The sequence below is a fragment of the Rattus rattus genome, chromosome 14 (assembly GCF_011064425.1).
Source record: "Rattus rattus isolate New Zealand chromosome 14, Rrattus_CSIRO_v1, whole genome shotgun sequence".
Lineage (NCBI taxonomy): Eukaryota > Metazoa > Chordata > Mammalia > Rodentia > Muridae > Rattus > Rattus rattus.
Window position 1 is genome coordinate 7,197,225 of NC_046167.1, and position 27,460 is coordinate 7,224,684.

Below are 27,460 nucleotides of genomic sequence, written 5' to 3' on the forward strand. Positions count from 1 at the left end.
GTGATGCCGAGGATCTTATATTATAAACAACATAAAGTGACTACTATGAATAAATCAAAGAGCAACTTTAATAAGTAAAAACTTGGCTTTCCTTGGCACAGGTGGGCTCAGATGAAAAGTCAGTGAAGACACAGAAAATTAAATGAAATAAATAGCTTAACCGCAATTCCCGAGGGAGAAGAGTCTTGTTCGTGGCATCCCTACAGAAGTCCTCAGGGGTTTAAAGTTTATGAGTTAGTGTTTTGGAATCCAACATAGTCTGTGTTCTGTTCTGTTTTGTTTTAATTCACCTCAGTGGGCTGGGAGATTGGATAGCCCACGAGCACTTGACCAATTCGCAAAACCTAAGTCTAAATCCACACCACTCAGGAGATGGCTGGACACGGCTGCTCACCAGCGTCTCTGGAGAGATCCCAGACAGGCAAAGCCCCAAGCTCCTGGCCAACCAGCCAACGGGGAAAGCAAAGCTTGTGGTTCAGTGATAGACTCTCTCATAGAAATAAGGAAGAGTAACAAAGGAAGACCCACAAAGTCCTATCCTGTTATGGTCTCTGTATGGGCACACTGAGATATGCCACAAGCATGCTGTTTTCTACTGTAGACAGAGAAACAGACACCCATTCAAACACGCATTCCCTCAAACACAAAAACACATTTTCTCATACATATTCACTCATACATACATACACACCTAGATGGACATTTTCACACAAACACATGCACATACACACACACACACACACACACACACACGTACAAACATACATACACACAGAATCACAAACACCATCACCATCAACTAAACACATTTTTTTTTTAAAAAAAAAAAACAAGGCAAGACCAACCAAATGAAGGACGTTAATATTATATGAATTAAAGTAAAATACTTTGCACAAGGCCCTTAGAGGATGTTTTATAACAGAGAGCATGATTTTTATTTATCCTTTCATTGAGCCTTTGGTGAGCTACCAAAAGCCTGAGAATCAAAGCGGCTAATGGGACAGTGCTGCAAAAGGAAGCAATTTTTCCATTCCCCAGAAAGCATAGTTTTGAAAGGCTGTGCACTTGGAGAGAATGGGGATCAGCTTACACCATTCACTGGAGATTTATAGGCTGCTCTGGCCTGAGTGAACCAATGAACTGAGTACTTTGAAAATAATAACCGAGGCTCTTCTGGAAGCACTTGAAATGCAAGCACTGTGAAGTAATTTAGAAGAAATAAATCACACAATTGTCTGTATTTTCATCTCACATTAAGAGTTATAATTGTTAAATTACAAATGACTGTGCCCTATCGTCAAATCAAAATCATAAATTATTGTTTATATGACTGTTACATTTCAGATTTACAATCGAATGTGTACACATACGCTTGAAAATTCATTATTAATCATATTTAATTCCTAAGTTATTTTAAAAGTGAGAATAACATGTCTGTAAGTATTGCACATGGCAGTCAAAAGTTTATTTAAATATATGTATGTACAAGGTTCATCATTGCCATGTCTAGTGTGGCAGCCGATGGCCATATGCTGTTCTTGAACTTAAAATCAATTCGTTAAGTATAATTTAAAATTTAGTGTTCAGGTTCAGTGTTCCAAATAGAAGTGGATGTTCGTCACATTTACACGGTACGCTCATGGTCAGGTGTCGGACCTGATGGACAAGAAAGGAAGCACTCTTGGTCAGTGTGCTGTTCTGGTATCATTTCTTGGAGAACTAAGGCTGAAGCTTGTCTACATAATTTTGACTAACTCCTTGGAACAGCTGTCACGTCTGCAAACACTGCTCCTATGTCTAGACATGTACGAATGGATGTCTTCCCGAGCTCAAATGCAAGGTAGGGACTTTTGAGATACTTTGCCATACAAAATTAATTGAAGTTCTTTTTCTGGACACAATAGGGTGTTCTTATTGAGATGTGCAATATAGTATTAAAACAAAGGCACGAACGAAGTCCACACACTTGACATAGGAATTACTGATGCCAAAGAATTTGATATATGAAAGAACCAGAGAATATCCATGAGGAGACGCATACATGAAAATAGCCTAAGAGACTGGCAAATTGTCCCTCTCATGGCTTGTGATTGAAAATTGTCAGTCAGGTCAGCAGCGATACAGTTAAGCTTCATTGCTGAAATATTTTTGTGTGTTAAAATAACTTTCACAGTTCTAAGTTCCTTTGTTTTGGTTTTGGTTTTCAGCAACCCACACAGCACTATGAATTTTCTACTTCTATTTCAGGAAATCAATTCCTTGTTAAGCTCAGAGGGCAGGGGGTCAGTGAGGCTGGATGAAGAAGGTCAGTCAGCACCTAGAAGTTAAAACTGAACCTTGGAATACTAGGTGGGAGCAGAGGGAAGCAAGTGGATGTCATTCGCACATGTTAATATGAGAAGTGACATCTACCACCAGTCACTGGAGAGTTAACATAACTATGAAGTGGGACAAATTACCCATTACTTGGTTTAATAATCATTTGCTCAAAATACACTCAATGAGAAGATCAGAAACAAAATCCACACGGAGACTGGTCCCCATAGTGAGACTTCCTGACTTAATTTTGCAAGGGACTTAAATATTTATCCACATCCTGTTTGCATAAGTAGCAGTAAAGAATGAATCTCTAGAAATGATCTTATTTCCTAGGATTAGAGGATTGGGGCGGGGCCCATGCCTTGTATTACAGAAACCTAGTGTTTTCTATAATCTGACATTTACAGGCTGCATTTATTTTCCCTTTCGGCTGCTCACTAAGTGGAACTATGCTTTTCTGCTACAGGAGCTTATGTGATACACTGGTGCACCCATTCTTGAAGAGAGCAACATCTTCCTATCCCTGAGATGATTGTAAAGCAGAACGCACCAATTCGCACGTTCCAGTACGTCCTGATACAGCACCAGGAGGGGAGCATTCGAGACTCCATTTCTTCTTGGCTAATATTATTTCCTGGAGAATGAATATGGGTGCCCTTCCAAGCAGGCAGCTGCTAGGGAACGGATTGGCTTTGAGCTCCGAGTCTCGGCAATGCTTGTGAAGTGAATACTGAGTCCTCGCAGCGTACACAAACTGCCCTCAAGGTTCACGTGGATTCGACCAGGTCACAATGCAATTTATATTCTAGAGAATTCTTTCCCTTAAAAATATTCTTTCGCAGCCCGAGCACGCCTCCTAAATCACATTTTTAGAAGCCTAAATTCCAAGCACAACTATATGATCAGGGAAAACACAAACACAATGTCGCATATTAAAAGTCTTTTCTAGAATATAAGAGTTATTTCGTTCTTTGGTGGGTTTACTCTGTCTAAAGCAGTGTATCAGAACGGCCGTATGGGATACAGTGTCTTCTGAGCAAACAGTACATTAAACCCCCTTCCACGGATGGAAAGAAACAGCGAATAAACTGAAGCCAGAGTTCTCCTTTTTTCTTGTTAAATAACCGACTCAAGTCATGCCTGATTTAACTCCCCTAAGAGGAAAACTGTGCAGACTCCTCCTCTCACAGTGGCAACCTTGACTATCCTGGACTCGCTCTCCTATTTTAGAGTTCTCTCAGGCAGCCTTTATGTTGCCTTACACACACTAATGTGTCTTAGCTTTGTTCTCAGTGCAATTAATTTTCTGAAAAATCTGCTTTGATTTAAAAATTTCCTTGAATATTACCTATTGCTGTCTCTGAGATAACAAGGAGAAACCCACTGGAGGGTGTACATGTTCTTCACTGAGTATAATCGTCCCTTACAAAAAAAAGCCATCTTGTGCCAAGACAACCCTTGAATGTTAGCAGTCACACCGTCTCTTTGGAAAGTCTAGTTTCCACTCCATTTACTTCTTGCAATTGAAAGATGACATAATTAAACAGAATCATCTCAAGTCAGCTCCAAGCAGTGTATATATGGGATAAATTAGGTCTACCCCTAATGAAATAAAGGAAGCACTTGGATATCTGGAACTATATGATCTACTTTCTAAATGAACTTTACTTCTACCCCTGGCTTTAAGTAAATATAGTTAAGGGAACAAACACGCTCAGAATATGTACCCTAAAGGATGTCTCAGAATTATTTTGGCAGTAAAGTAGAGGAGGTTTAAAGTTGGAACATTTAGAAGGTGGTCAGAACCACACAAAACACAGCCAACACAAAAACTTTCTCATTTTCATTCTAGTTTTGATGCTGTGATGAATCCAGAGCCTCTGCACATGCTCAGTGCATCCTCTACTCCTAAGTACATCGATAGCAACATTTTAATCTGCAGAAGTTACGAGCTACTGTCCAAATTATAAACGGCATCAGCAAAAACATTATCAAAGAGGAGAGATGTGTCTTTTCCTCTGGTAGATACAGCTTCATTTACATATTTATTTGCTTAAATTCCTTGGTTTGATAAAACATGTTAACTATAAAATGGCGCAAACTACTTTTTCTCGTAAAATTATTAAAAATTAATAAACAAACACGGGACACTGCAGCACTGTCAACTAAATAATTGTCAGTTTTAGAACCATTTTGCTGTTGATGCTGTTGTTTTTACAGAGTTCTTTCTGAGCAAATATGCCAGGGTCCTAAAACAGTCACAGTTAAATGTCTTTGGATGGACCTTGTCTTTTCTTTCTCTAAGTTTATCAATTCCGGAGTAATGGAGATAGACAAACCCACTCAGAGTTATTAATATAAATCGCATAACAGAATTAACAAGTAGCAGTTATCTTAGTGAGTCTTTCTGAAGTTTGAGATCATTGCTCTTGACCCTCATAGAAGAATCAACACTTAGTTACCCTTTGTCTACCTACTGGGTATTTGCTGGATCCTGTGGACTACGACAAATGCATCAGACAACCCGACTTTGACTGGATGGTTGGTGGAGCTTATCTGTGTAACCAAGACTGGAATCTAGAAAAGAAACAGAAGATGTCAGTGTATTAGACAAGAGCGGTACTGAGGCATAGAGGAATATTCATCACAATTAATAAATAAAATAATAGAGATGAGCAACTAGAGAACAAACATGGAATATCACAGAAAATAAGTGATGGTGTCTCAAATCACATCCGTTTAATGCTATGAGTTATAGTAACATGAAACCATCTGGTCATGTGTTTGTCAACTTGATAGTGAAAGTAATAGTTTTTCAGAAATATAACTGTTGTTAGGAGCTATGACAGTATCACATGCACAAGTACACCATGACTTGTACCGGCTGGAATTTCTGTAAGAGAAATCCGTTATTATTGTTATTATTATTATTATTATTATTATTATTATTATTATTATTTCACACATAACTTTATTCAATATTGAATGTTATGGAGTTTTAAACTTCCGTTTATAAGTCTGTAAACATGAATGAAGATGCATAAAAATAATATCACATAACATATATTTAATCACACCGTTGCTGACGATTATACTAATCACCTAATGCATGACTGGTTAAATGTATAGTTAAGTCAATCATGTGTAATGCTCGTAGCTGCCCTAATGGCAACGCCTAGAAAACTTATAAGGTGCTATAAAAGTTCTCAGGTCTCGTAGCCTAAAAAGGAATTTTAAGGAAGTTAAGGACCATGACATAGCACATACTTATATTTTCAGCTGAAAGCAGAGGGCACATTGATTATACATGAGACATTATTTATCAGTTCCGAATTAGAACCCCTTTACAGCTCTTCTCCTGGATTGAGGAAAGATTCCACTGAACAGGCTTTCTATCTTTATTACTAGTTTCATACACACACAAAACCAATAATAAGCCCATATTCAATAGCTAACGTATCAGGGAATAAAAAGAGAAGGAGAAATGCACTAGAAAGTTTTCCAGTAGAAAGAGATTGGGGCCATCTGTGGATAATTCAATAACAAATGTATCTGAGGGGCCAGGGAAACATCTTGTTAGGTAAAAGCATTGGGTTTTTGATAGCCCGAGTTTAATCTCCCAAACCCATGTACAAAACTTGACCCAGTGACACACATCTTCATCCAGCTCCCCTACAGTGAGATAGGAGAATTGCATGGAAACAAGAGAGACCTGGTCTCAAAAGGAGAGAATCTTGGAATGCTATCAATTGATATTTACATTTATGCTGTGGTGTGTATGCACACACATGCACATGCACACATACCATAGATGCAATTTGTAAGAAGGGCATATTTAATCTGACGTTACTGTATTTTATAACAGTCTTCACCATCCAAATCAACCCGAGGTGATACATTTCATTTTGGGACATAGAAATAAGTGCTCAGTAATAATGTATCACCTTTATTTCATGGGTATTTTGACAATTTGGATTTTATATGTTCCCTAAAAGACTATGTGTAATAGGCTAGTCACCAGGGCGGTACTTATGGGAAGTGATAGGTCTTTGAGACAAGGTAAAGTCTAATGGGATACTGTTAGGTAATTTTGGGATTCTCCTCCAGGAAACTGGGAGATATGTTCCTCTTTTCTTTTGTTATCTGACTAATAAGGAAGCTGAAGCCGATTTGTTCACTCTTTCATGCATGCTTGCTTTCCTTCCTTCCTTCCTTCCTTCCTCCTCCTCCCTCCTTCCTCCCTTCCTCCTTCCTCCTCCTTCTCCCTCCTCCTTCCTCCCTTCTTCTTCCCTTCTTCCTTCCTTCCTTCCCTCCTAGTTCTACCATGGCTTTCCCAGTACTGCAATCTGGCATCTCCATCCAAAACCAAAGGCAAAGATATCTAATTCTGGATTGGAACAATTAACACGAGACTGAGGACAGAGCAAAATTGGATAAGTGATTGCCTGGCATGCTTGAAGTCCCTGCAACTTTCGATTATTAATACCAAATAAAGCACATGGTGATTTATACATGTAATCCAGCACTTTGGAGGTAGAGGCCAGAGAATTAGAAGTTAAAGGTCATTTGGGGCATTGAAGGTATCTGGGAGTTTATAAAACTATCTAAAATATGATCTCTAAACATGTCGTCAAAATAACACATTTTCTTTATGAGTTAATCATGTCACATTTTTTTATAGTGATAGAAAGTTGACCTCCATACACATTGTATTAGTATCCAATCTTATACTCTAGGTTTTGAAGTAACTTAATATTCTGGTATTAAAATAGACTCTCAAAGTAACAAAGAAAAAACAGCATATAGGCACACAATCCAAAACTCTCTGCAAATTATATTTTAAAGAAGAGTTTAGAATTAACATTAGAATTTCATTGATGGCATTGGTCATTTTTTTCCAGTCTCTAAAACTGTGAGTTATGGGATAAAGTAGCAGATAATTCTGAGATGTTCAATATCAGGATGGAATTTAACAATGCTATCAAGTGAATGACCCTGCTATACTGAAATGCATATTGTGTGTACACAGGAGACCATGTTTGTTGGGTCCTTTGTCTTATCTGCTGAATCCTTCCATCAATTTATCTCCGGATTATTCATTCCAACTCTTCTACCTCTTTCCCATCTCTTCCCCTTCTCTGGTGTCTTTCATTTTAATTTTTTCTCTGTCTCTTTTCTTTATTTTACTTTCATCCTTTTTATTTTACATCCATATCTACTTTCTCCTTTGGTGCTTTTGTGTATTGTGGATTAATGATAATGGACTCAATTCAAGTCTTCTTTTGTCCACATTCCTTGCTTTCTGACTTTGTAGCATCTTCTTATGCTACAGTGCTTTGCTTGTTTGTTTCCCAGCAGAGTTCATCCTTCACTAGCCCACGGCTGGTCAATTTTCCAGCTGACACGGAAGGAATCATAGGTAATGACACATTTAAGATGAGTATGGTCTGACTTTATAAGGAAGAGAGTTGAAGAAGTCATCTCTAATAAGAAGAGTTTACATCCGAAATTAAAGAAATGAAACGGGCGAGCATGTGGAATGGTTCTTGGTAGAGAACCCAGCTTGAGTGAGTTGCTTTTGGTGGTTTTAGTAAATAAAGAGTGACCATTATGGCTGTTGCAGAGAACAGAAGCCAGGATGGATGTATGAGAGGGTAACCCCAAGAGGACTTCCCAATCCTCTACAGCTAAGACATTAGGTTCCCAAAAGTTCAGAGAGATTTGGCTGCATATGGTAGTGCGCAACTGTATTTCCTGTACTTGAGAGGTAAAGGTAGGAGGATTGAAAGTTCAAGATTACCATGGATGATATAAAATGACCTCTTAGTGAGGAAAACCAAAACAAGCAAAACCCACCTCCCTAACCTAGTTCAACTGCAAAAACCAAGCAAAAGTAGAGAAGTAACGATTTGGAGAGCTTTATGCAGATGAATGGAATGTCTTCACATTTGTAAATGGAAGGGAGGCCTGGTGGCTGTCATGGAATCAACACTGCCCAGGGCAAAGAGAGACAAAGAAGCTCATTGCGAGAGCATCGCTGTGGCCTAGGAGGGAGAATGATGACTGCTCCAGACTAGGTTATGTACGCCAAAGGATGAATCCTTGACAAATTGCATTTGTACCACTGTCATGATGGACTTCACAAGGGGAATGAGAAATGAGACTAAAGTTGGCTCCAGGAATTTGCTGTTAATGGCCAGAGAGCCTGAACATTGTTTGTCATCAGGGATGTTATGGTGTCCAGCTTCAGGAAGGTGGTCATGCTGCAGCATTTAAGAAGAAAGTCCTCTGGCTATGCTGAGAACACTGTCAACTGTAAAGATCAGGGAGGAAAGGTGTGCAGGTTCAGGAGCTGGAGAGGAATGGGAGAGGGACAGTGAGTTTATGGCATTATAGCCATAACGTGACCTCCATTAGGTGTCACAGACTGCGAAAGTAAGGTATTAGGAGTGCATGCATTCTGATGCTCTGTTCTGATTAGATATTAATATGGAAATGTACAAGGAGCTTTCAATTCCCTACATTTTCCTAGAAGCCACTCAAGCCTTTTGATAAAATAATTACCGTTCAGGTTTTGAAATGCTGCCTTTGCCAATTGAATTAAGTACCTGATATTCTCAGAGATTAATAAAGAAAAGATGAAACTATGCAGCTTTTCTCAGGTGTTTCATATTGAATAAATTTGTGTCTTTCGGCCCAGTATCACCACAGGCTTTTCTCTCTGTTTGCTTCTGGTTGGTATACTTGTATTTCTAAACACTAAAGACTATGACTTTGACTATGGCCAAAGACAATGGCTGAGCTCAGTGACAGCATAAAGGAATAGCATGTAGAGTCCCTTGTTTTGCTGGTAGTCACACTCTGGTGGTGGTGGTACGTGTAACTGTTACTATTGTCGAAAATATTCAGGAAAATGTCTTCTTATCATAATACTCTGCAACCTAGAGTTAAAATATGAAGCCCCCAAATCAGCAAATCCATGACAAAAGAAGTTGTCAAAATTTCTAAAATCTTTCAAAACTTAAAAACTATATTCATATACAAATAATAGTATTTATATTATATAATATATGACTGTTACAATAATATAACATGAATATAATATATGTGCTATTTAATAATTGAAATAAACCAAATAGGAAATGGGCCTTTGTGTACAGTGAAGTATACATTACTGAGATGTGGCTTTGTACATTCAAAATTCCACACAATGGACAGAAAGGAATCACTATCGTCATGCAAAATGTTTTTCCATTTTGGCTTACTCAAGCATTCATAGGTCCTCTTTCTTTTTAACATATTTAATTGTTTTCTCAATTTGACTAGTTATAAAAATTATTATTTGATAGAAGCTCCTTATTGATGAATTATTAGGACAAGTTAAGAAGAGAAGCGGGAATGGCTGATGATAGACACAAATACGTCAGGAAAACACGAGTGAGCATTTCTGGGACAGAATATCCTGGCCTTAGGAAAACAATTCAAAGACAAAGTATATTCTATTTTCCAATGTATTGTGTTATTCTTCTGAACACAGAGGCTCCACTCTGTCTTCACAACTTGGGATTTTATCACAAGTCTCAGTATCGAGTAGATAACACAGTTCTCCAGAATTAGAGCTCATGGAGTTTTATTTTTCCTGTTCTTTAGTCTGTCCTACAAGGCTCACCAAATGATCCATTTGTTTCCATTATGTACACGGCTATCTGTCTAATAGGCTGCACGGCATCTCAGCCAGAGCTTGACCTCAGCCAGAGCTTGACTGTAGAGTGCATGTCCTGACGGGTGACTATCAGAAATGGAAACAATTACTGGAAACTAAATCTTGTCTATTTGCTACTCAGCTATAGGGTACCCAGTACTTCAATATTAAAAGTATCAATGGAAAACCCCCCAAGAAACCTGACCTTTCTATCTTAATATTTTATGAGTATGAACCTTTAATTTTCTACCCCATCTTCCTAGAATTACAGATCAAATGTCTCTTATTCAGTAGAAAATCTGGTACATACACACACACACACACACACACACACACACACAAAATCTTCAAACTCTCTTTGCTCTTCACAAAATATTACCTGAAGTAAAAAAGATTGATGCACAGTTTCCTAGAACTATATTAAAAGAGAAGAGATTTCATTTAAATTTAATACTAAAATCCTTCCGATTTCCTGAATATTAATAAAATGTAAAATATTATAATTCCTTTTACATTACAGTAACGAAGACCATCAATAAACTTGACCATGTGAGAGCAAAATGCCTTATAATTGAAAGATGAGTTTGTAGCATAATATAGGGGTATGTACCTGCAAACCAGCACAGGAAGAACTGGGGTAGAAAAAGCCTGAATGTGAGTTTGGCTTGTTTTACACAAGAAGCCACCAGACAGGTCCAAAGCAACCAACCAACCAAAGAAGGAATGACTCATGCTATTTATTTTTAGATTGAAAAATCTAAAAATAAATAAACAAGTGAAGCTGATAAATAAAATCAATCTCTTTAATGAAAGTGGGACTGGAGTAGTCAAGTTATTGTGGATGTCAGGTGATAAAGAAGAAATCGTGAAGGGAAAACTATGATGTGCCCTTTCTCTCTATTTTGCAATATGGAAATCTATGCCAGTGATTCCAGGGTTTCAGTTACCATAAGAAAAACACATGTGGTTATTTTAATTTGAAATGTTCTAACATTTGTATGTTGACAACAAACTACACACATTCTTCATACACCATAAAATTCATAAGCAACCAGTGTATCCTCTAATTTAAAGGTTGCTTACTCTTGAACTGGTGAACAAGTGAGATAACTTCATGCCAAAGAGAACAAGGACGTGGCTGTCCATATGACCAACTCTGCTTCCCCTGCCTCAGGACACACACATCTAAGTGGGGATTTCATTTGAGAAGAAAGACAAATAAAGGATCTTGCTGAAACATTGTCTGAGGAAAAATGAGAGAACTCTATACCTCACATTTGAGGTGGGACATGGAGTGACTCATGGCTATAACCACAAGGACCCAGGAGCTCTTCAGTTGTGGAATATCAGATCAGGGAGAGTAGATTTGGATTGACAATTGGCAGCAAAAGTACCCCAGGGATTAACACTCCCTCCCTGTCACAGAACACTGAAAGGAACCACAAATAACCAAAGAAGTGCACACCCGAACATACACAAAAAAAGCATCACCAGGCTCATGTAAAGGTCCTGAGAGCAATATAATCAGGTAGGGACATGGCCATCACTAGAATAGATAACTTGGCTCCAAAACAATTTTCTTTATAGTGCTGATTTTTCTTCCCTATTTTGCTGTTCTATTTCATTATATATTTTAACCACAGCATTTGTTATCAGAACAATTCAATTCATCACTTTCTTACATTTGGAGACGAAAGAAAAAGTTGAAATATTAGGGACTTTCCTATAGAAATAACTAAAATTATAATCCAAATATAGGAATGATGGGATCCTAATAAAGCAATTGAAATACAATTTGTATATATTTAAAATTCAGAGAATCACCTTTGTCAATATTTTCTTTATACGCATTTCATAAAGAGGTTTTCATTAGCCTTTATGCTTTCCTGGCTTTCTAAAGATTGAACTATATCTACGTACACATACACAATTTATATATATATATTGATATATATGTATATATATGTATGTATATCATATATATAATATGTATATACACATATACATATATACACATATTATATATTATATATTATATAACATGTGTATATACATTTATATATTCATATATATTGTGTATATGCACATATTCCTATATATTTGTGTGTTTGTGCTGTATATTATATGTATATATCATAAGTAATATTATGTACATATCACTTTTCTACTTACATTTAAAGTTTGTTGGTTTTAGATATATAAGTATAATAATTTATATTTGTACACATTAAACATTTTTATTCATATAGTAACCAATACAGAAGACATATAAGTGATGACAGTCTAACTATCGAATTCTTTTAGGCTTCTGTATTTTTCTTCATGAATCCTACAAGTTCAACAACTATTCATCCTTAAGATTTCCAGGCTATAACCATGCCTGAAGGGTCATTATAGCTAAAATAAGAGAAATAGTTCTTATAGAATAAAATTAACTGCAAAATGGATTTTCTGAAAGCCAGTACTGGTTAGTCTTGGTGACTTATTAGCTATGCTCTCCACCAATGAAATAGTCAATGCCACACTGAGGAATATCATTTTAAAGTTCTACAATGGTAGGAGAGAGTGAAAGTGGTATCACTTAATAAATAGCCATTTTGGGGGTTGGGATTTAGCTCAGTGGTGAGAGCACTTGCCTTAGTAAAGCCCTGAGTTCGGTCCCCAGTCCGAAAAAAAAAAAGAAAAGGAAAAAAAATAAATAGCCATTTTTCTCCTTAGTGAACCTCCTCTAAAACTTGCTGTTGAAGAGAATTGGTGTGATGGACTTCTTCCAAGGCTGTGTTGTAATCTATTGTCTGTGACATCCATGGGTGTGGCTTTTTAATGGCACCAAAATAACCCAGTGGCCATCGATATCCCTTTACTTAACTTACCAAGTAGAAATGATCAAGTCTACAATTCATACTAAATAATCACATTGTTTTCTAATTTATTTTCTAGCTCATGTTCTAGTGAAGAGAGGTGAAGCAGGTGAGGGAAGAGCTTTCTAAAGCAAAGTGGTGTATCAGGGGAGCCAGCATCATCTGCTCAAACAGCAGGCTTGAAGGACACACTTTTGAGATAATACACTGTTTGGAGGAAGTAGTTTCCTCATGAGCTTATCAATAGCCTCCAAAGCTCAGTTGATGCCATTTGTAATCAAACAATCCTCCAACTAGGTACTGAAAATAATATAGTAATTCTGGGACTTAGGGTCATAGCTAGCAATTATCAGAACAGGAGACAGATATTTGATTTTCCAACTTTACCACATTTAAGAAGAGATGTACTTAGTCTATGTGAACGTTCTTCTTGTTGAACAGTAGTAGTAAGTGATGGAATAAATGCTGTGGAAAGGCAAGTTTCTTTCAGCACTGTTACTATGTCTCTAAGTTGAAAATAATCAGCTAGAAAAACCAGTTAAGGATTACAAAGTGAGTGAGGTCCTGCACTTAGATCTATGGACTTTCAGGGTATGGTTCTTTTGTTAACGTTTTGTTCATAATTTTGGAAAAATTATTTAACATGTCTGAATATTTAAGGTTGCTTCTCTATCAATAAATGTGAATATCTCTTTTTATTTGTGAGAGACATGATAATACTTTAAGCGTACAGGACAACACTTGGCATATAGGAAGTACTTCAAATAGGTCAGATTTATATTGAACTTAAAATATTATTTATTAAGGTGAAAGAGACTCCTACTTCTAGATATGGCAAACAAATTTGTCATGTCTTCTGCTAATACCAAGCAAGAAAATCAGATTAACAAGAAAAGCAAAAGCATGACTTGAAAGGGCAGGTGCCTGGGGAATCCATCTCTAGGGATCCTGAAGACCCCCGTCTATCATAGAGAAGACCTGGAGCCTAGAAAGTAATAGAACTTCAGACTGCCTTTTTAGCTGAGGAAAAAGTTCCTTCCAGTGTTTAAGGCAAAGGATCCATAAGTACCCAGGATCCTTTAAATATGGTGAAAAGACTACAGTCCTATGGCCAATGCTACTAAGTAGCCAAAGAGCCTGAACTCTGAATAAGTCTGCCAGGGAGAGAAGGAGGGAGAGAGAGGGAGGGAGGGAGGGATGGAGGGAGAGAGGGAGGGAGGGAGGGATGGAGGGAGAGAGGGAGGGAGGGAGAGAGGGAGACAGTCACCTGTCTGTCTGACCCTCAGTGCCCAATTAAGAAAGTAAATGTTCCTTATAGAAGACATTATAGTTCCAAACATGACCCTTAGGGTCATGTGAACAATGTCTATCATTTGATCAGAAGTGACCTAGTGTACAAGGACACATGATCATCGAATGAAACTCGAGAAGGGGGACAGTAAGGAAAGATGATACAAATTGCTTCATAAGAAACAGACACTGGAGTGAGTTACAAACTGTTAAAGGGATGTTACTCATATATTTAAAGGAATAGAGGGTTTGTTAGTCAGATGCTTAATCTGTACTGGCTAGAAGCTGAACCAATCCCGAAGGATTGAAAGACACAACACAGCAGTGCCTGGTAATCTGAGGGATTTTCTTTTAATCTTTATCTTTAATCCTTTTTATACAGTCCAGTTGTTATCCCTATCCTGGTCCGTCCTCTGACAGTTCCTCATCCCATTCCTCCTTTGCCCTGTCTACAAGAGGATGTGCCCCCACCCACCCATCCTCTGATCCCTCCACCCTCTACTCCCCCCAGACTCCCAAACCCTCAGGCTGGACTCCCCACTCCAGGGGACCTCAAGTCTCTCAAGGGGTAGTTAGGTGCATTTCCTCTCTCTGTTGGGCATTTGGGCTAAGGTCATCCCCATTGAGTCCTGAGAGTCTCTCACCTCCTGGGTCTCTGGTACATCCTAGAGAGTCCTCCCACCTCCCACCTCCATATTTCCACTCATTCAGCTGGCCCTCAGGCCTTCACCTTGGTAGGAAATAGGTGGGGAGAGGAAAGGGGGAGGAACAGGTATAAGGGGAATGAATTAAAAAAAATTCTTTTATTGGTATTTTTACATTTCAAATGTTATTCCTTTTCCCAGTTTCCAGGACATAAGCCCCCTATCCCATCACCCTCCCCTTCTTCTATAAGGGTGTTCCCCCTTCTAGCCACTCTTTCTGCTCCCCCAACATTCCCCTACACTGGGGGGTCCAGCCTTGGCAGGACCAAGGACTTCTCCTTCCATTGGTGCCCAAGAAGGCCACCCTCTGCTGCATATGCAGCTGGAGCCATGGGTCAGTCCATGGGTAGTCTTTGGGTAGTGGTTTAGTCTCTGGGAGCCCTGGTTGGTTGGCATTGTTGTTCTTATGAGGTTAAAGTTGTTCTCCCTAATTCAGTTTCACCCAGGTAAACTGTTTCAATGCTAGCTTATATAAGCAACCAGGTGACAATAACAATCTGGCTCTTATTCAAAACAGGATTTCAAACCTTCGGTTGAATAACACAGATCTACCACCTCAGAAAAAAGACCCATCTGAGGGAATTTAGGCTGCTAATAACAGTACAGCTGCAGAGAACAGCTTGACAGTGTTGAAGAACCCGTTAGGGCCACTTGCAAATCCATACCCATCTGTAGTTTAGGGAGAAACAGCGTTTCCCTAATGCAATCTCAGCAGAAGCAAGATTGCTATGGAAAACGGAAATGGATTTGGTTATATTTTGATAATTCCTTATCTACTCAGCACCAGGAAAAAATGAATGCTGTTGGAAAATGATTATTTGGAAGCTCGACAGAATGGGAGGGCCATTTGATAGGTTGGTATGGATGACTGGTATGCCAATGGTAACTAAGAAGAATATAAATAATGTATAATCATGGGAGCAATGGAAATGAAATTTATTGCATGGCATGCAGTATTAGTTATAACTTGCAATGTAACCAAGTTCTTTATTGGTGGATTTATGTAAGGAATATTTTCTTTATTCTCCCTTCCTCCAAACACAGTAAAATCATCAAAGCTGTCCTCAGTTTGTAAAGAACAATCCTGGGCAGAGTTATTTGTGCTTACTTCTCGCTTTACAGTTTCCATTCTTGACACTGGAAAGATACACAGGATTTTATTATTTACGTTGTCTGTTGTTTCAAGAATCGCTTTACAGGCTAACTGGAATACCTCTTCTGACTATTCTTGTATTTGTACAGTTGTGAAGAACCGAATAAAAACAATGAGTGAACTGCAAAAATCAACAAGAATTTATTGAAAACACAAATAACTTGGTTTATATGTTGCTATGCATAGCTTCCTTGGGAAAGAAAGAGATCAAGAGGCTAGGCACACCAAATAAAGCGACTTAATGCTAAATTATCCTTTATTTAATCGTGTGTCTAAGCCCATCATTTAAGCTCTTTCATTCGGTTTGTTTGCTGTAAAATCACCATGTGTTCTACAATTTCATCAACCCACAGCACTGATTGCTCACCTCTGTGTTTGCTTTCATGCTATAGAAAAGAGACGAAGCATTAGGAGCTGATGGACACCTGGGTACTTCATGTGAAAGAACATCCAGAAGGATGACGTGGTTGGAAGAGCACTATTTTTTGCTGTCATGTGATCTTAAAACATTTTCCTTGGAGGTGAAGAGAACATCTGGTTGCTACTCCCCTTTACAAGGACGTTTTTTTTGTGTGTAGGTAAACTCATTTGCAAGTGTATGAGACGGGCCAAAGATCATGGTCAGATGTCATTCTTAGGGGACAACCTACCCCAGCTTCTAGACTTGGTCTCTCACTGTTTGGAAGCCTGCCACCTCGGCTAGGCTGGTTGGTCAGTAAGCCCTAGAAATTCATTGGTCGCCATGTAACCCAGTCTTAGAGGTACAAGTATATACCACCTACCACCACACCACTTTTGTTTCTAACACGAGTTCTGGGGAATTGAACTCATATCCTCATGCTTGCACAGTATGAAGTTTACCCATTGAGCCATCTTCTAAGTGCTCAAAAGGACTCTTACTTTGAAAAATTTTATGGAAAGAGATTCAGAGAGATTTGTCTGTGTGTGTGTGTGTGTGTGTGTGTGTGTGTGTGTGTGTGTGTGTGTGTGTGTGTGTTTCTGCTAGACAAACATTCCAGCAGTAAGCTACCTCAACTTTGGAAATACATTGTATACACAGATATGTATAAAAGTGATCTGAAATAAAAAGAGAGAAACTGCTTTCTGAAAAACAAATAGAAAAACAAATAATAATAATTAGAGACCTTTGGGAGCTCACAGGACAGCGTCTGGAAAGTCAGGCAACATTGAACTGTCTGTCAGCTTAAACGTCCCCATGAGAATGCAGGAAAACCACAATGGGAAACTTTTCCTTGATTAAAATGGACAAATATGAGAACCATTCTGAAATGCCAACTGAGAACAGAGAAGGGACAAAAGAATTGGCTTGAACTCCGCAGGGTGAGACAGTCTTAAAGGGCTGTGTAAATAACCAGGGCAATTTTGATCATAAGAGCTAGAGAATAAGGCTGGGATGAAAGGCAAATCTCTGTTTTGACAATGTTGATGGTGGGTGTGGGGGAAGACATCAGACTTACTGACCCTGATCCTTCCAGAAACAGTTTAAACCAACAGTGATAGTTAAAACGATCAAAAACCATTTCTCAATGTTAGGCTGACATTCCAGCCAGTCCCTTAGGACACAATAAACTCTGGGAATGAATGAGGCTATTCTGTTCTAAGAACTCTTCTCAGAGAACTTTTCCCAGCTCCAAGGGAGGGTGGCAGAAGAGCACACTGGGCCATGATATCTACAGCCAGCCCTGGACAAAGCAATGCAGAACAAGGCACCGCTATCTTTCTCCTTCTGCAGAGTGCCCCGAGGAAATAAAGTTCTGCGTGGAAAATCTTGTCCAAATAATGAAAATAACTGTCAATAACTGTTAGCTTTTTAAAAGTTGTTGCATTTAGATGAAATTTTGTTGTTGTAAAGATGTAAAAAATAAAAAAGGTAAAGTTGTATTTTACCCTGCTAGGTCCGGCACCTCAGTGCCCCAAGATATCTGCTAGATATCTTGGCAGAAACACATCCCAGCCGCACACTTTCCTACACCCAAACCCTCACATAAAAGAACACACAACACAATAATCTTAGATCCAATTGATAAGATATAATTGCCCACTTAAACATACAAAGCCCGGTACCATCCATCCCTTAGGAACATTGATAACAACCTGTAAATACACAGAGCAGAATCTTAACATCACCTGCCCTGGCTTCTCACCCTCTCCTCTCCTGTCTCCACTTTCTGGTCTAGTCTCCTCCTCTTCCTTCAAACTTCTCCCTCCCCCATCCTTCCTTCTCCTCCAATGACAGGCCTCCTTCTACCCTGTACCTGCCTCTCACCTGTACTTTATTAATTCAATGGGGAGGTGGTTCTGATGAAGTCACCTGAGTTCTGAGTAAGTGACTAGGCAGCTGTCCTTGGGGCAGTGGAATTAGCATCAAAATACAGATAACTTCAGGGCAAACCACAACAAAATTTTATAGTGCTCACTTCACAGCATAGATAGATTTCAGAAAACATGACCACCTTGTATTCTTCATTATCACAACTGTTTGAAAATCAGTGATACTTTTTAAAAAACTAATCCTTGAATTTAAAAAAAAGATATGGATAAAAAGCCTTTTACAACAATTCTTCTTTCTTAGCTATTCCTTATAATACTATAAAATATTCAATAATTTCATAAATTATGTCATTATGCTCATGATGTCAGAATACGAAATTTTATTATAGTTACCTGTTAACTATGCATTAAACATGCCAGCAATAATTTACATGCCAGAATTACTCTTATAACTACTACTGTCTTAAAAATTACATCCATAGTTTTTGCTACTTTTTTCATATATTCTTCATTATACTGACAATAAAGCTTGAAGTCAAATGCACTGACGTGCTAGTCTAAATATTCTTCAAAGCTTAAGGTTACAATTTGTAAATTTTCATTCTCTGTCAGTTTGTTAATATGGAACAAGATAAAAGTTCTGTTCTCCTGGTCAGGAAGATTCTAATAATTCTTCCCATAACATTTTAGTGAATATTAGCCAGAAAATGGTAGGCATTACTTTCCTGGAATTCAATATTAAAATCAACCTTTTTCATGTCAACTAATATTTGGGGACCAGACTAACATAAGAAATCAACATGGCAAACCTCCACCAAACCTAAAATCATAAATACCTAAGTAAGGATTAAAAAAAAATCTTGAAAATAATCATTCTTTCTTAGAGATTCCTTATTATACTTACAATAATTTCATAATTGTGTGGGTCTCAATATAATGATGTCAGAATACAAAACAAAAGACGTGCCCCTATCTTAACACACAGTTCTCCAAAAAAGGTTAATTTATTCAGCAAGAGAAACCAGTTAGTAGGAGAGTGATCGGAAGTTCGTGCCAATAACATTTCAAGAGGGAAAGGTCATGGGCGTGAATGATGGGAAGAGGAAGAGTCACCTTCAGCCTGTCACTTACTTCTTTGTATCCGAAGATGATACGCCCATCCATGAGGAGTGTGGCCTGGAATGTGAAGCTTCCCAAGTTGTAATTATCTTGCAGGTGGACATGGTCCCACTGGACAACAAGAGCTGTGCCTGTAACGCAGCAGGAGAAAGAGGAAACACAGGAGAAAATGGGTGCCTCAATTCGGGAAGAACAGTCCCATGTGCATGTATCTACTTGTCACATCAGGACACTGTGCTACTTCAATTTTAAATGGAGAACTGGAACTCTGCTTCCAGATACCTTTTGGCATGCAGAAATACATACACACATATGTATATAAATTTAAAGATTGAGTTTACTCTAAATATTTGATAAAAATTTAATCTTACTGAGCAGTGTGGCACTCCACTTTTAACCCAGCATTCAGGAGGGAGAGGCAGGTGGGTCTACATGAGTTTGAGGCCAGGCTGGCCGACAGAATGAGTTTCGGGACAGCCAGGGATATAAGAAGAAGCGTTCTCTCAAAAAGGAAGAAAGAACATCCGAATCTGGTGAACATTCTGGTTGTTAGAGTTGGGGCAGTTAAGCTGTCCAATTCTGAAGCTGACCACTTGGGGAAAACCTTCTATCTGTTAGGACTGCCTACAGAAAAACCTGGCTGAGGATGCAGAGCTACCCCAAGGAATGTTTTCCCTCAGGACTTCGGCCAGCTATGGAGGGAGAGAAGTTTGGAGCCCATAGGTGCTAGCTTTTAACCCACCTTCTGAACCCTGCAGCGCTAAAACCCACACAAGGACGTCTGTGATCAGGAAAGAGCAGCCAGGGCTTCCTTTCCTCCTTCTTCACACTTGAAAAGAGAGAATCCCACTGAGAAGACCTCTTCCTTCCTTTGGAGCCTTCAAGATCTCTTTAACTTTCTACCTATAGAATATTCTAAGCCTCAAATGACATTCTCCACCTCCCCTCTTGGAGACATCCTGTTGATTTTTTTCTACATTCTGTTTCCCTCCACCCTATATAGTAAGATCTCATGACAGCATCAAACTTTTTCTTAAATACAAGAAAACAAAACTAGACAGATTTAAAAATACTGTATATCACTGCCATTCTATCCAGTGCTTTCTTGAAGTTAGAGTGCCCTTTATATATAAATGTATAATCATATATATATATATATATATATATATGAATGAATGAATGATTCACATAGGGATCGTATATTGCATTCATCCATTACATCTCCCTAGTCTGCTTCACCCAAGAACAATTTCGTACACTGTCGCTGATAATCATTATCTTGACTTTTGGGACAGTCACATTCTTTTATCTTACGATACATCTAACAATCTGTACGTTTGCCAATTTCACTACAATTAGATTCAGAATAAGAATTTCTATTGATATCCCACACAGAGTCTGACCTCCTCGTGATATTATATCCTATGAGAGGGTAGATGTATGCTTCTAAAATTGTTTCAGTTTTGCTGGTATTTATTTGATCTTTTGTGTGAAGTGATATCTTACAAGCTAAAAGAGAGAGAGAGGGGGGAGAGGGGAGAGGGGAGAGGGAAGAGGGAAGAGAGAAGGGAGGAGAGAGGAAAAACTACCAACCATGCACATAAAATCAATCGATCGATCGATCGATCGATCGATCAATCAATTCTGAGTTCATACTGAGGTTAATGTGGCCCCTGCTCAGCATGGAATTTTTTCTTAGCAATTTTATTAATGTTAATGGATATTATCCCCTTAAATTTCCATAGGCCATTTTCTAAACAGCATGGTGGATTGAATGGATTTCAAATACTTTTGACAAATACTGAGGAAGATGTAAGTTTACTCTCTATTGAAAAGGTCCCTTTAACAAATGATGACGCTGCTTCTCCTTGGTGAACGAGGCCTGCATTTCCATCTTTGCTGCTTTGCTCTCAGGAGACTGAGGAGCAGCTCGCAGAGGCCTGGGCTGACTCCCTAAGTCCTGGAGGAGGACACAAGCTGAGGCTGCTCTGGTTACATCTTCCTATGGTGCCTCCATCTTTTCCTGTTTACCATGAAACCGGGGAGGCAAAACCTGATTTGAAACAGTAATAGCTACTCAGGTCATCGATGAGAATTCATGTTTGAATTTGTGGATATCATGTTTTATTTTTTAAATAAATAGATCACAAACAGCTATGACCTTTGCTTAGCTATAAATGTTGGTTAAATTTCTTATGCATATATATACATATATGCATATATGCTCGCACCCAGTATCTAACACATGAATGGTATCACATAAGACCCTTTATATCAGAACTATTAGAGTGATGCTTGAATCACCCATATCAATACTACTTGGGGCTTATTTTGAAAAATGGATTATTATCTTTCCTACATAATTGATTTTCTGAAGTGAGAGGTCAAATATTATATTTTTATGTCAAAGGTACTCTAGAGATACCAAGGCACATGAAAGTTTTGAGTTACAGGAAAATCCTTATGGGAGGAGGGGAACCCAAAGATGGGGTTACATGAGTGTCAGAGACCTGGGCATCGACTTCAAAGCAGAGCTGTGAAGCTATAAATCTGGTCGTACAGCCCCATGATTCCAAGTGTACTGGCCAGCTTCCTGTTTTGAACCAGGTTTTAACTCCATGCAAGTGACTTTAAGCAATTTGCTCAGTTGTTTGGCTTTCAAATTTTGCCTCTTTTTACTTTTTATTTTGAGACAAGATCTCATTATGTTGCTTAGGGTGGGTAGCATTGAACTCATGCTATATCCTTGGCAGGTTATAATCATGGCTTCCCCAGTAGCTAAGATTATAGGTTTGGGTCACCAGGTAAAGCAATAGTCTGTATATCTAGCAAATTCTCAGGGGATGATGAAACTCAGAGAATGAAACTTCTCAGAGAGAGCTTTATAACGCTGTGTGTTCTGCCTACCCTCCATAGGTGACTCAGCTTGCTTCCTGGATAATGCTTCCCTCATTCCTCCTACCTCATCCCCAACCCGGGTAGTCTGCCAAGACTACAGGTATACGGGCCAACATGTGATAAAGACAGTCATGTAGTCAGTAGATTTTGGCTTGATAAAGAAGACTAGGCAGATATACTTGAGTAGAGTAGTGAGCAGGAATGGGACACAGTGACAAGAGAGCAGCCAATAAAGGCCTGAGAGATGACACTTGGCTATAAGAATGAGGGGGGAAAGTGGTGCATGAATTAGAGTGTGTTTTAAAGAAATCAATTCCAAGAAAACAAAACAAAATCTATGTGACAGAGAGTGTAGGTTCAAAGACCTGTAAACAACTATTTGGGGACAGAGGTGAGTGACAAAATAAAAATTGGGCAACAGTGTGAGAATAGAAGTCCTTTTCTACCCCCACTACCCTGAAAGGCCTCTGTCACATTAATCCAGAAGGTGGATGCCTGTTGAAGGGTTAGCTTCTGTTGTGACCTAAAAGGGAGGCCCATATATGTGAAATCTTGGAGCCAAAAGAAGCTGTGTCAAAATGTAACAGAACTAGATGAATAAAATGTACATATTGACAAAATTTACTTGCTTTCTGATTTTTAAAAATCACTATATTGTGGTGGACTTAATAGCATTTGCTCTGGGCATTAGTAATGAGTCTAGAGCTAGATGGAACTTTTAAATAGTCTTACTACTATTTATAAACTGTTAAAGGATGTTAAAAGAATAGAAATGTTTCTATTGATACAGTTTTAGAAATAACACCAAAACACTGTTGAACTTGACCCTGGAACTTTTAACCGTAGGAAATGCTCAGCCCTGTCATAGGTAGAGATCATAGCTCTTTGGCTAATAGATACCACTGTGTCTATGATATCGTGCTTTAATTCTGGAAAATATTAAAAACATACTGATAGTTAAAACTTTTACATGTTCAGTAATAATTTTACATGTGCAAGAGTCTTCTGATCATGTCTGCCATGTCTACTTCACTCAAGTTTTGATTGTGTACCTTCTGCTGTAGTCTGTGGTACAGGTAAAGGTAGACAGTTAACTGCCTCCAAATTTCTCTTCCTACCTGGGACACAATTTGCCTGCATGCAGCTTTTTCCTCTTCTATAATGTGTGAAGAATACTTATTACATTCAAGGGCTTTCTGATTTGATTCAATACAATGGCTTCATAGTCTTTGCGAAAAGGAGAGGTGAATATAAGTAAGTATTTTAGTGAAAATTCTGGTGAAGATATTTCTTATATTTTTGGCTGTGAGCCTATTCTTTAATGGCTGAACCATCTCTCCCGTGTGAAGGTATTAGTATGGGTGAAAAATAGCACAGTGTGGAAAAGGCTTTACTTTGTAGAGTGGCAGAGTGGCTTATTTTTGTGTTTCTGTATAATAATGGAAATACATTTTAGTGTAAATGTTGTCCTTGAGTTTTAAAATTTGCTAAATATTTCTATTATTTTGTTTACTGGGGGACCAAGGCTTCAAGTTTCAAATTTTAATGAACAGTGCTGAGGTTGAACAATAATGGCAGACAAGAGAGTAGAGGTGTCTTTTGTGATTTGCTTTCTGCTCATCACACTGAACAATGGTGGAGTAAAAGAAAATTATCAGCTGCCAAAGAACCCTGCCTATCCGATCAGAGAGCTGAGAGCTCTGCTTTGCATCATGGCCCTTTTTAACCTGCCTCTTTGAAGATATTTAAGCATGGATAACTGAAGGGGAAATTTATGGTTTTACTAGAGACTCAGTTATGTCATTGCTGTTTATCTGGAAACTATCTTAGGAGAGGATGTTTTGCTGAAGTAGACACGTAAGAGAACAAGTGATGCTTGGAAAGACTATAAGTAGAATCCAACAGACAGACAATGACACTCTTGTATTGGTTCGCCTTACAACTCTTCGCCAGTCTTCACTGATCTACTCTTGTCATGACTGCATAGAGAAATACACACTGAAGAACTTCTTATGGTATTCTGGCTACTTCCATGGACTCATGCCAATTAGGCCAAGCCTTGTGGCTTCTTCTGGATGGAGTCGCTACTACTGATTTGTGCTTGGTGTTTGCCAATTAGACTGAACTGCTGTTATTGATCTGGGTTTGATGTTTTAGACTGGACTGCTGATATCCTGACAATGAAGACTGGAATTGTCCCCAAAAAAACTACTTCTACACAAGCCCATAATTTACTTGTCCCATTTACCATCTTAGTCTCCCCATCTTTAGTCTATTGGCTAAAAAATGTAGAAACATTTAAGAACTCTTATTAAAGTAATTTTAAAAAATCTAAACCAACTCATAGCCATCCGCAGGAATTCATGGAGGATCCCAGATATGATTGGCATTCAGCTTCCTGAATCATAATTAAATCACCTGATGAATCAAACTTTTGATATTCAATCTATAAGCATAACTAGAATAAACTAATGCTACTGACCAAACACCTCCATTTTCCTTCTGATTCCAACCTTGATCAGGTTACTGACCACTGTTAAGAACTTTACTATCTGATTTGCTATTTATGAACCATCAAATCATTTTTCTAATGAAAGGTACTATTTTTATAGATGTCCCATTTTGCACATTAACATTCCTGACTCACACAGAGTGCAGACATCCTTTGGCTATCTATAACATTAAAACATGCCTTAAAAATTGGTGCTTTAAATACTATGGTTTTTCTTCAGAAGAACCTCTGTGACCTCGAGAGGTTGTTCCTATCCTATAGCGAATGTCAGTGATCCTTCCCTGTCAATTCAAAGGCTGCTTCAGCAAGTTGCTATGACATTAACAGCTGTGCAGTATTTCAAGCTGCTTCATGCATTAATAAGTAACACAGTAGTAACTCAGCTTTCTGTACCATATGATACCATGGGAATTCTATATTCTTTGGCCATCATACAAAAGTTATGTCACCAAGGGAGAATATTTTCCTCTTATTATTAATGATTCCAAAATTCTTAGAAGTAAATATTCATCTTGAGTACACAGGCTTTTCATTTATTTGGTCACTGAATATTTATTGTCATGCACCATCTTTAATGATCCTGTACTAAGAACTGAAGGTAGGTTTCTTAGTACATAGTTATTATCCATGTCAAGAACTTAAAGGGCACTTGGAGTAGTATATGTTAATTTGTAACAATAATTGTAAGAGAGAAATAGGCAACATGACCAGCATATGAGAGAAGAGAATATTTAATATTTAATATGTTATGACTTTTTAATGACAAAAATATAAAAGCCTGGTTCTTAATATCCTGTGCTACTGAACCAATGTCTCTCACAGTGTATGCAGAGCATGCATGGGTCTTCTCTAGATGGGGTCCTAGAGTTGAAAGCAGTGGATACACACCCCTCACCCCTAATTTGGATGCTATCTCTAATGGATAGTCACCTGGAAATGAAAATTTGGGATTTTTACCTCCAATGGAGTTTCAATGAAGAAGCAAAACACTATTAAAAGTAGCCTGCATGCCCAGTAGTAGATGATGAACAGAAAACAAATATATATTTTATAATATATACTTTTTACCCTGCCAGTTCTCGTGCATGTGTGTATATGTGTTTCCAATTTAGTAATTATATGGCTACCCTGAGTGTTGAGACAGGCAGGTCTCCATGCCTGCTTTTTTTCTAACAAAAGAGAGAAAAAGCATAAATCTGGATTAGAGATGAAGTGGGAGAAAATAAAAGGAGGGAAAATCATAATCAAGATATAAAAATTTTAAATGTATTTCTTCTGTTAGAAACCTTGCTTTTTTTCCTTATAATTTTTTCCCTATAATTTGGGCAAGGGAAACCCAAACTTTCACCAAAGTTCTAAGACCTAAAGTCTCTTATTTGAATCTTAATGATATTTAAAAATACATTTTAGTTTTTTCTTTTTTTTCTATTTTTTCTTGTATTAGATATTTTCTTTATTTACATTTCAAATGTTATCCTCTTTCTTGGTTTTCCATACGGAGCCCCTACATCCCATCTCCCCATCCCCTGCCTCCTTGAGGGTGTTCCCCTACCCACCCACCCACTCCCTCCTGCCTCCCTGCCCTGGCATTCCCCTACATTTGGGAATTGAGCCTTCACAGGACCAAGGGCCTCTCCTCCCGTTGATGCCTGACAAGGCCATCCTCTGCTTCATATGCAGCTGGAGCCGTGGGTTGCTCCATGTGTACTCTTTGGTTGGTGATTTAGTCCCTGGGAGCTTTGGGGTTCTGGTTGGTCGATGTTGTTCTTCCTCTGGTGTTGCATTCCCCTCAGCTACCTCAGTACTTTCTCTAACTCCTCCTTTGAGGATCCAGTTCTCAGTGCAATGGTTGGCTGCAAATATCTGCCTCTGTACATCAGGCTCTTGTAGAGCCTCTGAAGAGACAGCTATATCAGGCTCCGGTCAGAGTGTATGTGGTGATCTGAATAAGAAGGGACCCCATAGGCTTATATTTTTGAACGCTTAGTCACCAGAGAATGCCACTATTTGAAAGGATCAGACGATATCTTTGTTAAAGGAATTGTGGAGTGCGCTTTGAGGTTTCAAAAGCCTAAACCATATCCAGTATCTCTCTGCTTGCAAATCAGGAAGTAGCTTTCGACTACCTCTCTAGTACCATGTCAGCCACCATAATGATTATGAACTATGTCACTGAAACTGTAACTAAGCACCCAATTAAATGCTTTATCTTTTTGAGCAATCTTGGGATTTCGAATGTTGGACTAAAGGCATGTTTACATTACTGTATGGCTAAAAGCCTATGGGAGGTAGAGAGTAGAATGTAATGGTTTGAGTAAGAATGGACCCTAAAGGTTATTATATATTTGAATGTATAGTCACCATACAGTGGTACTATTTGAAAGGTTTAGAAGGATTAGGAAATTTGGCCTTATAGAAGGGTCTGTGTCAGTGAGAATGGGCTGTCAATGAGATTGCAAAAGCCCAAGCCAAGCCCAGTGTCTTTCACTCTGCCCATGTACCAGGATGTAGCTCTCAAACACTTCTCTGTCATCAAGACTGAAATGCCTGTCACCATACTCTCTGCCATGATGACAATGGAGTAAGCCTTGAAAATGTGAGCCAGCCCCA

At 38.5% G+C, this 27,460-nt stretch overlaps 1 protein-coding gene across 1 annotated transcript in view; it reads right to left on the reverse strand.

Moving 5' to 3' along the window:
* The window catches only part of Plxdc2 (plexin domain containing 2), a 186,248-nt gene that overhangs the window by 37,642 nt on the left and 121,146 nt on the right, over positions 1-27,460 (reverse strand). Inside the window, exons 6-7 of the mRNA XM_032885180.1 lie at positions 19,453-19,571; positions 4,797-4,896 (exon numbers count right to left, since the gene is read on the reverse strand). Coding sequence (XP_032741071.1) covers positions 4,797-4,896; positions 19,453-19,571 — 219 coding nt within the window. The remainder of the gene's footprint in view (positions 1-4,796; positions 4,897-19,452; positions 19,572-27,460) is intronic.